At 36.2% G+C, this 12330-nt stretch overlaps 1 protein-coding gene across 1 annotated transcript in view; it reads left to right on the top strand.

Annotated features, from left to right (window-relative positions):
• Positions 1-12330, top strand: part of ANK3 (ankyrin 3) — a 376954-nt gene that overhangs the window by 309183 nt on the left and 55441 nt on the right. Inside the window, 7 exon segments of the mRNA XM_070364655.1 lie at positions 2171-2382; positions 3942-4149; positions 5194-5290; positions 5909-6137; positions 6751-6876; positions 7629-7751; positions 9286-9367. Coding sequence (XP_070220756.1) covers positions 2171-2382; positions 3942-4149; positions 5194-5290; positions 5909-6137; positions 6751-6876; positions 7629-7751; positions 9286-9367 — 1077 coding nt within the window.

Here is a 12330-nt window from a genome sequence, read left to right on the forward strand (position 1 = left end):
AGTGCTCTGTTGTGACCCAGACGACTGGGATGGGAAGAAGGTCCACGAGGGAGGAGGTATATGTGTAATATAGCTGATTCACTTTGCTGTGCAGCAAAAACTAACAAAGTTAAAAACTAACTAAAGCAAAAACTTCCCAATTAAAAGAATTTTTTTTAGGAAATAAATGTTATTTAAATTTTATAAAACTGCCTTTTCGGCCTCTGAGTGTCCATTTTTTAACTTTATATTTAATTGGAGGATAATTGCTTTATAATATTTTATTGGTTTCTGTCATATATCAATGAATATGATTCAGGAAATGAATCAGCCATAGGTATGAGTGTCCAGTTTTGAATATGAGAGTTTCTCCTATCCGAGGCTAAAAGATACTCTCTTGATTTTTTTTTTTTTTTGGTGATATTTTAATTTTTAAGTAATTAAGTCTCTTGTCCAAAGGGAATTTTTATTAATATATGGTAAGGTATAGTGATTGAGCTTTAGCTTTGTTCTTCCAAATAGATTTTCAGTTATATCAACATCATCTTTTAAATAAACCATCTTTTCCTGACTGAATTAAAGTTTAAATGTATGACTTTGATTTAAATATACTAAATACATAATAATAGATATATAAAAGTAGATATATATGGACTTAAGTATATACTATATATATATATGTGTGTATGTGTACACATATGTGAAGGTAAATCTATTTCTTGATTTTATTTTGTCTCCCTGACCTACTTGTTTATTCTTATATATTTCTTATACATATTTAACGTCTTTATATAACTCTTTTATTATGGCATTTATAAGTTTGCAAATTTTATAAATTTCCCCTTACAATCTTTTCTAAAATACTTTTCTACTCTTCTTAGTCTCAAATATTATTCTGTATGTTGTTTAAAATCATTTATTTTCATTAAACCTATCAGAATTCTGCATAAAGTTGGGCTTTTGAAAGAAATCCATTTGGCTTCACTGTAGGAAGTGGACTGGAGTAAGGGGAGGCGAGGACAGGGAGATGGTTAAGGGGTGGTGTCGGTAATGTGGGTTTCCTAGTGGCACCAAGAGATAAAGAATCCACCCGCCAGTGCAGGAGATGCAAGAGTCGCAAGTTCAATCCCTGGGTTGGGAAAATCTCCTGAAATAGAAAACGGCAACCCACTCCAGTATTCTTGCCTGGAAAATTCCATGGACAGAGGAACCCGGTGGGCTACAGTCCATGGAATCACAAAGAGTCAGAGACCTGGTTGAGACAGGGTCTGAACCAAAGGGATGACAGGAGAGTACACCATTTCCAAAAGAGAACCAACTGGACTTTGATCTTTGGATATGAAGTACAAAGGAAAGTCAGTCAAAGCTAACAGACTGGAGGACTGGGCAAGGTGTAAAACAAACCGCCCACCAGAGTTAGGACTTCAGGGCAAGAAGTAGGTTTGCAGGTGAACAGAAGGGAAGAAGATGTGTCCACTCGTAGGTACATTGAGCCTGATGGATGAAGGCCATTGATGAGTAGACAGATAGTGGTGATGATACAGATAATTTGGGTAATTTAAAAATATTTTAGGGACGTCCCTGGCATTCCAGTGATTAAGAATCCACCTTCCAGTGAAGGACGTGTGGGTTCAGCCCCTGGTCAGGCAGCTAAGATCCCACATGCTTGCAGCCAAAAGAACAAAACATAAAACAGAAGGACTATTGTAACGAATTCAATAAAGACTTGAAAAATGGTCAACATCAAAACAAATATTTAAAAATATTTTAAAGAGATTTTCAAATAAAGTTCCAGAGTCTTTCACACATAGTGAGGTACTTACTTTCTTGTGAGGCCCTTCTATTTTATGACTCATTCTTTGGGCAGTTGAGAGCATTATTATAAATAATTACAGAATTAACATATCTCTTCTTGAAGAGCAGAAATTTGTCCATTTGTGGCAAAAGGCCAGTTTTTGAAATGTTTATTCCTCTTTAGTAGAAATATTTTTCTGCATACAAATAGCTTTATAAAATATTTTTGCAAAGTTTAGTATTATTTTAAGCTCACTATAGTTTTCTCTATATCATAAAGCTCTGTTTTGACTACTGAATCTAAATAATAGCTGTCAGAATGACACATCGGTTTGTCTCAAGGTATTGTGTAGGTAGGCTTATTCTCATGGCTTTTTCATTCACTTTTTCTTTTCAGAACTTGACAGCCTGGAGGAGTTAGGGAAAAAGCGCATCTGCAGGATCATCACTAAGGATTTCCCCCAGTATTTTGCAGTGGTTTCACGGATTAAGCAGGAAAGCAATCAGATTGGTCCTGAAGGTGGAATTCTGAGCAGCACCACTGTGCCCCTTGTCCAAGCTTCTTTCCCAGAGGGTGCTTTAACCAAAAGAATTCGAGTAGGCCTCCAGGTAATGTTCACAAAAAGTTTTCTCCTTGGTACACAGAGAGAGCATGTGAGCATGTTCTGCTCTGAAACTGCTGTCATGACTCATCCTAATGATACATTGCTAACTGAAGCATTGGGCCATTGGGGGAATCATCAATCTATTTTAAATAAAAAGTATAAAGTTAGCTAAGAGGCTTATCAAAATAGGTACATATTTTAGGGGTTTTCTGTTTAGATGTATCACTTGAAACATCTTTTTTTTTGTTTGTATGATTAAAAAAAAGATGAAAGATCTTTTTTTTAAATCATAGGTTATTGTTTCAGTAATGTGGAGCAACAAACAAACCATATTGCATCTGGTTTATGATATGCCACATCACAAAAATCAGTAATAGTGAAACTTGCAAGCTTTCAAATTTTAGTTCAAGCAAATCATAAATGCTGGGTTTTATCCAACCAGTTGGAACCTGTTTTGGTTTGGAAAGCTGGCTGAAAATCTTGGCAAGAATGGTCTTTCTTGCGTTTATTCATTTCTGTTAGAACCTAGCCAGAACTTTTTTTTTTCTTACTGAATAAGGAAAATAACCTGAAATAACTTTGTTTTGTTACTTAATATAGTAATTAATAATTTGACTGAGAGTTCAGTAAACATTTGGACCTACCTTATATTTCAGTATATGAAGTTCCCTTCAACTGTCTCCCCATATTGAATATTTTTCCAAATAGCAAAGAAACAAAAAGAAGAAGAAGAAATTAGCCTTGTTAGACTAGAATTGACATCCATTGAAATCTCGTATGCCTTTTTGTTACTTAAGTCTGGAAACATCCATTTTTACATGAGTATAAGTTGCCTTTGTAGTATTTTACTAAATGCCCTGCATAGATATAAAATATAGTAGACTCAGTGTCTGCTGTCCTTCGGATTAGACCGAGAGGTTTCTCTGCTCTGAGATCTGATTCCCTCGCTTTCACACAAGCCCAGGCCTGTGTTCTGTTGGGGACATACTCGAGCTGTTAGTTCCTGCTACAGTGTTGTATTTGATTCATTCTTCGCTGAAACAGAAAGGAAAAATAAGAGAGATTTTTTTTTGCCCCATAAATTTTTAATAAGTTTTCTTTAAAATAACAAAAGTTCTGGGGGGTTATAGTCTCTTCCATTTCCAAATACCAATAAACATATTAAAATATGCTAAACTTCACTCAGTAAAACCTCTAACATTAAAAAAAGACGGACAATTCCAAGTGTCAGCACATACGCAGAACAACTAGAGCGTTCACACCTGCTGGTGAGAATTAGAAATGGTCCTGCAACCAGCATTTTGGAAAACGGTGTGGCTGTTCTGTTGTAATGGTGGTCATATGTGTACCTCAAACAGCAATTGGGCTCTTAGAAGTATAACTACCAGAAATCCATACATATGGACATCACCAGGCATACACAAGAATGCTAACAGCAGAAGTAAGACATTTTTTGGTTGTTGTTTTTGGTCTTTTCCTCCTCAATTAAAAAGTCAACTTTCTGATAAGAGAAAAATGTCCAACTTCATTTAAGTCATTTAAGGTCCTGTCTCTTGTCTCTAGGCCCAGCCTGTTCCAGATGAAATTGTGAAAAAGATCCTTGGAAACAAAGCAACATTCAGCCCAATTGTCACCGTGGAACCAAGAAGAAGGAAATTCCATAAGCCTATCACAATGACCATTCCGGTGCCCCCAGCCTCAGGAGAAGGTGTCTCCAATGGGTACAAAGGAGATACCACACCCAATCTGCGCCTTCTCTGTAGCATTACAGGTTTGGTTGTTGCTGTTCTTGCTGTTTTTGCCATAGCACTTGCAATGATTCTGTACAAAGACAGAAAGCCTTTAAACATCCCTATCAACATTATAAATAGAGTAGGAAAAAAAAAAATACATTTTACTTGTCCATCACCTCATCTCTATTATCCCTGTAATTATTTCTTGAAGATGCTGATAGCATGACCATTAAAATTCAGTGATACCATTTTTCCTGCTTTTAAGTTTAGTGTTAATAATAGAGCTTTTTAAAAGTGATTGAGGGTATTACTGAATTTACTGGAGCATCTAGTAATCTCTCCGTGACTTAGGTTACTGACCTAGAAACACTCTGTAGGCTATAGGAAATTGGATGGACTCTGGGGAAAACAGAGGCTCCCACAGAGCACCAAGAGTAGGGCAGAGCCCAGTGAATACATGATTCTTTTTACCTACTCTGTTCACAAGTGTGATCCAAGAGACTAAACATGCAGGGTTTAGGTGATAGGCACCTTTTGTGATAAGCTCCCAAAATCCAGAGCATCATCTGATTAACCTAACGTGATGTTTAACTTAAAGTCCAAGGTTAAGATAGGTTTTCTCATTTGCTTTTTTTTCTAAAGAATAATTTTAATGACTGGTTCCCCTTTTAGCCTGGAAAATTAAATGATTCAGGTAGTATAAAATGGACTTCCTCAACTTTCTGATAGTTCTTGCCATTGTTGTATTTTAAAAAATTATATTGTCTACCTGAAGCAACAAATCTTTGCCCTTGTAGATTGTGGCTTAAAATGAAGTTGTGTGCCCCAAGTTTAAGCCATTCATTAGTATCTAGACAAACAGAAAAGTAATTTTTTATCTAATCTAATATTATCTTACAAGGAGATCACTATAAGCTGGTAAAAGGAAAGGAGAGAGGAAAACCACCTTTAGTGCATGTCATTAATTGAAAGTGTTCGAGTTTTACAAGTTACTAGCTATACAGAAAGAATAGGATCATGATAAAAATTTTACAAGGAGCATATCTATAATAAAGTCAATATATCTGCTGTTGTTCTCTCAGGGGGCACATCGCCTGCTCAGTGGGAAGACATCACAGGAACTACTCCTTTGACATTTATAAAGGACTGTGTCTCTTTTACAACCAATGTTTCAGCCAGGTATGGAAATAAAGGCTTTTAAAAAGCACTAGGAATTATTTTTTATTACCTTTTGGAAAGTAAAAAAAAAATGTTGTGCTTAATACCAGTATGATTATTCTTTAAAATGTTGATAGTAAAGTTGGGCCTAACTCCAGAAATTTTAAATTCGCTTGGATGTCATCTTATCCAGGCCTCACAGGAAGCTGTAAGATGGTAAACTTGCTTCTTCCAGTAGACATTCTTAGCAATTCATAAAACTAATAGGATTTCCTTTCTCTCCCATTTTCTACCATTAAATTCTTGTTCCTTCCAAGGTGAAGTAATAAATTCTTAAACAGGGGCAGAAAGGAAGGTTTATTATGGGTATGTACAAGATGGGACGGAGAGTTTTATGGAAAGGAAAATAGAGGAAAAATTCCTTAGCATTTTCTTAGCAAAATCATAACAAATAATAAACGTAGGGTTTCTTTGTTTGATATACACAGTAAACATCCTTGCTATTTGTTTAAATGAACAAGTAATGTTTTGGTTTAGTTCCTTTATATACTCTTTTTTTAAATGGTAATTTTTTTTAAGATTTGGCTTTGAAATCTCATTTTTATACTTTTGTTTCTGTCTTGTTTTTGTCTTCCTCAGATTTTGGCTTGCAGACTGCCATCAAGTTTTAGAAACTGTAGGGTTAGCCACACAGCTGTACAGAGAATTAATATGTGTTCCATATATGGCCAAGTTTGTTGTTTTTGCCAAAATGAATGATCCTGTAGAATCCTCTCTGCGATGTTTCTGCATGACAGATGATAAAGTGGATAAAACTTTAGAGCAGCAGGAGAATTTTGAGGAAGTTGCAAGAAGCAAAGACATTGAGGTACCTTGTTTTTCAGCAAGTTCATTCTATTACATTCTCCAGATTCGGAGTTTTCTATTGTGAGGTCATAATATAGCATGTACGATACATTTCAAGTTTGTTGTTAATTTTAGTTTTTGTTTTAAAATTTTGATACAGATTCACTCTTAAATAATTTTAAGTATCTTTGAGACTATTTTAGTTGGTTAAAATGTACCACCAAGGAATCTAGGTCATGATCACAATTTTCCTGTGGCTACCTGAGTTATTATCATAGTCACTGTCTACACACATCACATGATTTTCCACTTTTCAAACCAGTAATCAGATAAGTATCCAAGAGTCCAAAACAACTTACAGACTCTATGGATAAGTGATTGATGTCAGGCACATTCTCAAATATGTTTAAAATTGGGAGAATAAATCTATAATTCGCTTACATGTCCATGTTACAGTTTCCAATCACAGTTACTGTGAACCAATAATTATTTTTGTGGTAAATAGATGTAACTGCCCAATCAGAAGACAAATGTGACATAGAAACATATCAATCTTAATGTTATATTGACTTAAAATCTCAGAACTCTTTCAATTTAAATTAGCATTAAATTATGTATTTCTTTTACTCTAATAGGTTCTTGAAGGAAAACCTATTTATGTTGATTGTTATGGAAACCTGGCCCCACTTACCAAAGGAGGACAGCAACTTGTTTTTAACTTTTATGCTTTCAAAGAAAATAGACTGCCATTTTCCATCAAGGTAAATCACCTTCAAGACAGATCCTGTGGATTTTTTTTTTAATACTGTTAAAGATTAAAAAAGATTCTAATGATTTATTCTGTTTAAAATATCCCACCAAACTTCAATTCATAGGAATGAGATCATATTTTTGTCCTAGTTCTGTGTAAGTGTACTTTTGAGCCAGGAAACCTTTAGAATTAGTGAAAAGCATTTCTGCCTTTTAAACAGTTAAGTGATCATTTATATTTAAACAAATGTTTGTAAGCCCAAGCGATCTAGAGCAATAACACGCATCATATCTGGAATGCTCAGTAATCAAATAATGGATGAAATCCAGATTGAGTATTCGTTTCATCTTTATTTCTGGTCAAGCCCAGGACATTCTGAAGAAACCGTCTTCCTCCTCAGAGAACCAAAAGATATAGGGCAATTGTTTTATTATTATTTGCTTCTGTTATTGTTGTTAAAACTGAGGCTTTGAAACAAAAATTATTGGACAGGAAGAAAATGAATACAGCTCAGACTATTGGATTGTCAGGATGAGACAAGCCAATACACCACTCCTGTGTTTAGACTATTGATTGGGCATTCTAAATCTTGCCAAGTTTAAATGTGACTACGTTGGCTGACATGAGATTGTTATCACCTTTTCCCTTTACTTTTCCTGGCTCTCAAAGGGTCCCATAAAACAAACATGCTTAACTCTTACACAGACAGGAATCCTCAGGAATGTCTCTGTATACAACTGTCAACTACCTTAATTCTTCTAGATTAGAGACACCAGCCAAGAGCCCTGTGGCCGTCTGTCTTTTCTGAAAGAACCAAAGACAACAAAAGGACTGCCTCAAACAGCTGTTTGCAACTTAAACATCACTCTGCCAGCACATAAAAAGGTATCTTTTAATACTGGTTTAACTTTTTTCCCCTGGTCTTGAAGAAGTAGGCCCATGGTGTGCAATTAAGGAATGCTTTTTAACATGACTAAAGCTCTTGAAACTCAAGTTTTACTAGTCTCTTTGTGTAGATTGACTAAGTCTTGTGACTGTGGTGTCAAATTCTTATGGTTTGTATAATGGAGTCCTCTGTTTATTGCTTCTGCTTCTGCTGGTAGTCCATAGATTTTTTTTTTTTTTGCTTTCAAATAATGTCACACGTTAATTTGCCATGGATGTGCAGCTCTTGATATTTTTCGTTGGCTTCTTTTGGTTTACTTTGCTTTCTAAAGCAGCTTGCATTTTGTGCTCCCTATTCAGTCCTTTTCATATCCTGATATTCTTTTCCCTGCTGTCCATTATAATATTCCTTGTCTCTGCAATGCATCTTGGGACCAAAAGGAGACAGAGTCAGATCAAGATGATGAGGTAATATGAACACTTCTGCTTTTACTCTATCAGAGATAGACTAGGAACAGAATCTGTATAAAAGAAGGTGCAGAGGGCTGAAGTGTGGGAAACGTATTATATTTTTGCAGATCTTAGCTTAAATGAGGTAAAGGATACATATTTTTTTCTAAAGAATAATTTACTCTTCCACATATACAGGAGAGTATTTCAGTACATTTGATAAAATTAAAATCCAGCTAATGACTTAAAAAGAGAAACTGAAGTTTTTTAGTTTAGCATTTTTGAATGTGATAAGACTGGCATGCATAAATATACAGTTGTGTGTATTTTCACCTAGGATCTACTGTATAACTTTTAAATCAAAGATGGTGATAATATATGACATTTTATGTGTTTTATATACTATAAAAATATGTGCTCAATGGCTATTGATAAATATTTGATATTCTATTAAAAGACATTTATCTTAGCCATTTTTAAGAGTATAATTATTTAACTAAGTTTCATAAGTTATCTCCTAATATTTCTCCAAGTTATATGATCATTGGATTTTTAAAACTCACAGCTCAGTAATATTAAATAGAATCAGCAGCTTTAAGATTCAGTAACACTACTTCAATAAAGCCATTAACCTGTTTGTAATCTCCTCATCTACATTTTATGCCTATGAACATACAGAAACAATAGCAGTAATCGGAATGATAAACTTTGTGTGCCTTTTCCCTTGAATGTACTCACAAAGAGTGAGTGTACATCGTGATGTATGTGCTTTCAATATGAACAAATTTGGGAGAATTTATTGCTCAGCATCAGAAGTCTCTGTAACGCTCGTCTTTTATTTGTAGTTCCCTGTAGTCTGCTGTGTTGGTGCTCTTATATTTTGCTAAGTGATAGTTCTTTGGTTAAGATATTAGGGTGGGGCTGTAGAATCACAGTGGGGAACTAATATTTCCCTAAGAAAATCTGTTAAGAAGAAAAATAAGGATAAACAAGATATCGACGTGCCATTCTACAAAATGTTTCAATCTGATGAAAATGTCACAAGGAACTGGAACATACTCGTTCTCTTCTTTTTCTTTTCCAGACCGAGAAAACGGATAGACGACAGAGTTTTGCATCGTTAGCTTTACGTAAGCGCTACAGCTACTTGACTGAGCCTGGAATGAGTGAGTTTCCTAACACATTTACTAATCTACGTGGATTTTTATAAGAAGAGACATTTTTTCTATACAAACAGAATTTTGGAGTCATGTGAAAGAAAACTCAATGGCAAAAGAAAACTGCCTACAGGAAAATTTTATCATGAGATCTAAGTAATATTTTGTACATAGTTGGAGATACAAGGTACAAATACCCCCAGATCATTAGCTTTTTTTTTTTTTTTTTTTTAAGAATTAGAAACATCTATCACTTGACTTTGAAAACCCTGATTTCACTTTGGTTGCTAACTATGTTAGGAGATAATACTATACCAAGATTGGTTTATATCCATGCTAAAAAGAGAAAACATTTTCATACATGTCAGAGAGTATAAAAGATGATAAAGTAACTCTGGTCATTATTTCATTTGTCTTAATATAGGTAGGTCATTCTAGCTTAGTCCTGATTCTTTTTTTCCCAGTTGGCAGGAATTAGATTTTCCTACCTTCGTGGGGTTGCATTTGTTTACTGATTTCTAATTCCTCCCACTCTCTCTCCCTCCTTCCCTCTGCTCTTTATTAAATATCAACTCTAAGGTTGGGCTTTATTAGACCAGTTAAACCCTTTTCTTCTCGCAGTAAATGTTCACTGTTAACTAGCTTGTAAGTATCAAGGCATAGATTCATCCAGTCATATTCATTCATTTTCTCCCTTTGTGTTCCCTCCCCTCTCCTTCCCTCCTCCTTATGGTTATCACCTCAGGTGACCACAGCCCTCAAGATAACCCTCTCCACCAACAGGAACTAAGAGTATGTTTGACTGATGTGGCATGGTGCCACTTTAACCATCAGAGGAGGATTTAGGCAAACATTATTTTTAAATTAGTGAATCATTTCTGGCTGCTTCCCATTACTCACAGTTACTTGAGTTCAAGGAGGATTGGAAATTTACCAGTAAGAACCACAACTGTTTTTTCCCATCTTTCCTGAATTCTTGCTTCTGTGGGCCAACATAACATATTAAATACGCAGCAGGAAACTACTCTACTACTTCATTCATGTGGTCTTAGCATAATCTTCTGGAATCTGTCCCCTGGAGAGCTCTTACATTCAGACACAAAACAGGGAGTATAAGAGAAAGACAGGGAGTATAAGAGAAAGGAAACCCAACCACACTCATGAATGTTCTTCCAGATCTCTTTCTTCCCCTAGTATAACTATCTAAATCTTTCCAAAACTGTAAGGGCTGAAATTAACTCTCATTATGCTATAAAGCAGGGAAGGTGTGTGCGTTTAACTAGATGTATGTATAAATTTCCTGGATAGACGTTTTCCTTGAGATACTACTTTGCCTCAAAGCTAGGGCTTTCGTGGCACGGCTGTCTGGGACTCCCAAGCCACGCCCTTAAGCTCTGGACAGGCTGCAGCTACTTGAGGTCAGGTACCTCTGGACAAGCTAGCTCCTGTCTGATTTTTGTGCCCTAAGGTGTTTGGGGAATATATGAGTTGTAAGGTCAGGTGCACGTGCTAACATCAATTGAATTTTTCCCACTTCTGAAACGGTTGCTACTTTTCAGTTAGCTTCATGAAGGTATATGTAGTTTGTCTTCCTCGACTTTTGATAGAAGGCAGAGGGTTCTCTCTTCTCTGTTTTATGAGAGGGAGCATACGGTGGACAGAAGAATGGGAAGGAGTAAGAAAGGACTAAGAGAAACTAGGGAAATGTTATGGCCCCTAAATTGGTGTTAGAAGAAGAAGTGAATGCAACTTTTCTCATAGTTCCCTGTCCTTTCCACCTACCCAACCCACCCAACCTCTTTAAAAAAAAAAAGGTTCTGGTATAATTCAGTGCTTGACATCCAGAATTCCCTTTGTTATAAGTGAAGAGTGAAAGTCGCTCAGTTGTGTCCAACTCTTTGGACCCCCTGCCAGGCTCCTCTGACCATGGAATTCTCCAGGCCAGAATACTGGAGTGGGTAGCCATTTCCTTCTCTAGAGGATCTTCCCAACCCAGGGATCAAACCCAGGTCTCCCACGTTGCAGGTGGATTCTTCACCATCTGAGTCACCAGAGAAGGCCTTTGTTATAAAGGGTATCACAAAATATGTATCATTAAAGCATAAAATATATAACTAATCAGTAAATTGGCTGCTTTGTGCAAAGCATAAAACCATAGATGTGGTTCAGAAGACTTCTCTGCTTAGTGGAGCCAGACTTGAGTGGTAAAACAGAGATGCTCTGCCAGTTTCTGGTAGTTATAAAAATAAGTCCTTCTTTGAGACATTGAACTGAGCCCAAATCACTGAAGTGAAGGAATCCTTAAACCATCCATTTGCAGTGTGGTGTTCCCAAAAGAATTAAACACTATTGAGAATTATGACTGGGGGGGTAATGAATGGGTGAGTTTTTCCTTACGTCTTCCACTTCTCTTTAGAATAATATGTAAGCCTAGAAAAGGGTATGTTCTGAATGTTTGAATTTAAATGTACACTAGGAATGAAAATCTTCACCCTTGTGGGAGTAGCTGCTAATCCAAGGACTGGATTGTAGCAATGGCACGAGCACAGCATGAAGAGGAACGTAAAGATGAAGCAGATTCTCATTTCCTCTTCGAGTTTCACTCTTACTCTGAACCAGTGCTTTCTGGGAGCAAGACTGTACTCAACTTTGACATAGAACTTAACCCTTGGCAGGCATTCCAAACCTCTGTGACCAGCTGGGTTTGTTTCTTAGAACTGTAGAAATAGAGAGGACTCAGTGTGTGCTTGCCATCCCCCAGCGAGTATGTGGACTTCATCTGTATGTTTCTTGTCCCATTGCCAGAAGATGTTGGTATTAAATTCATCTTTCCTAGTGGTAGGTCTGCCTCATGGCTTCTGCAGTGTTTGGGATGTCCTTGAGTCCCATGAATATTCTGGGAAGGCACCAGAATTGGCCCCTCTGTTATTGATTAAACATACATACAGATATATTCTGTATCCCACTATAGA

The sequence above is a fragment of the Bos mutus genome, chromosome 28 (genome assembly GCF_027580195.1).
Source record: "Bos mutus isolate GX-2022 chromosome 28, NWIPB_WYAK_1.1, whole genome shotgun sequence".
NCBI lineage: Eukaryota > Metazoa > Chordata > Mammalia > Artiodactyla > Bovidae > Bos > Bos mutus.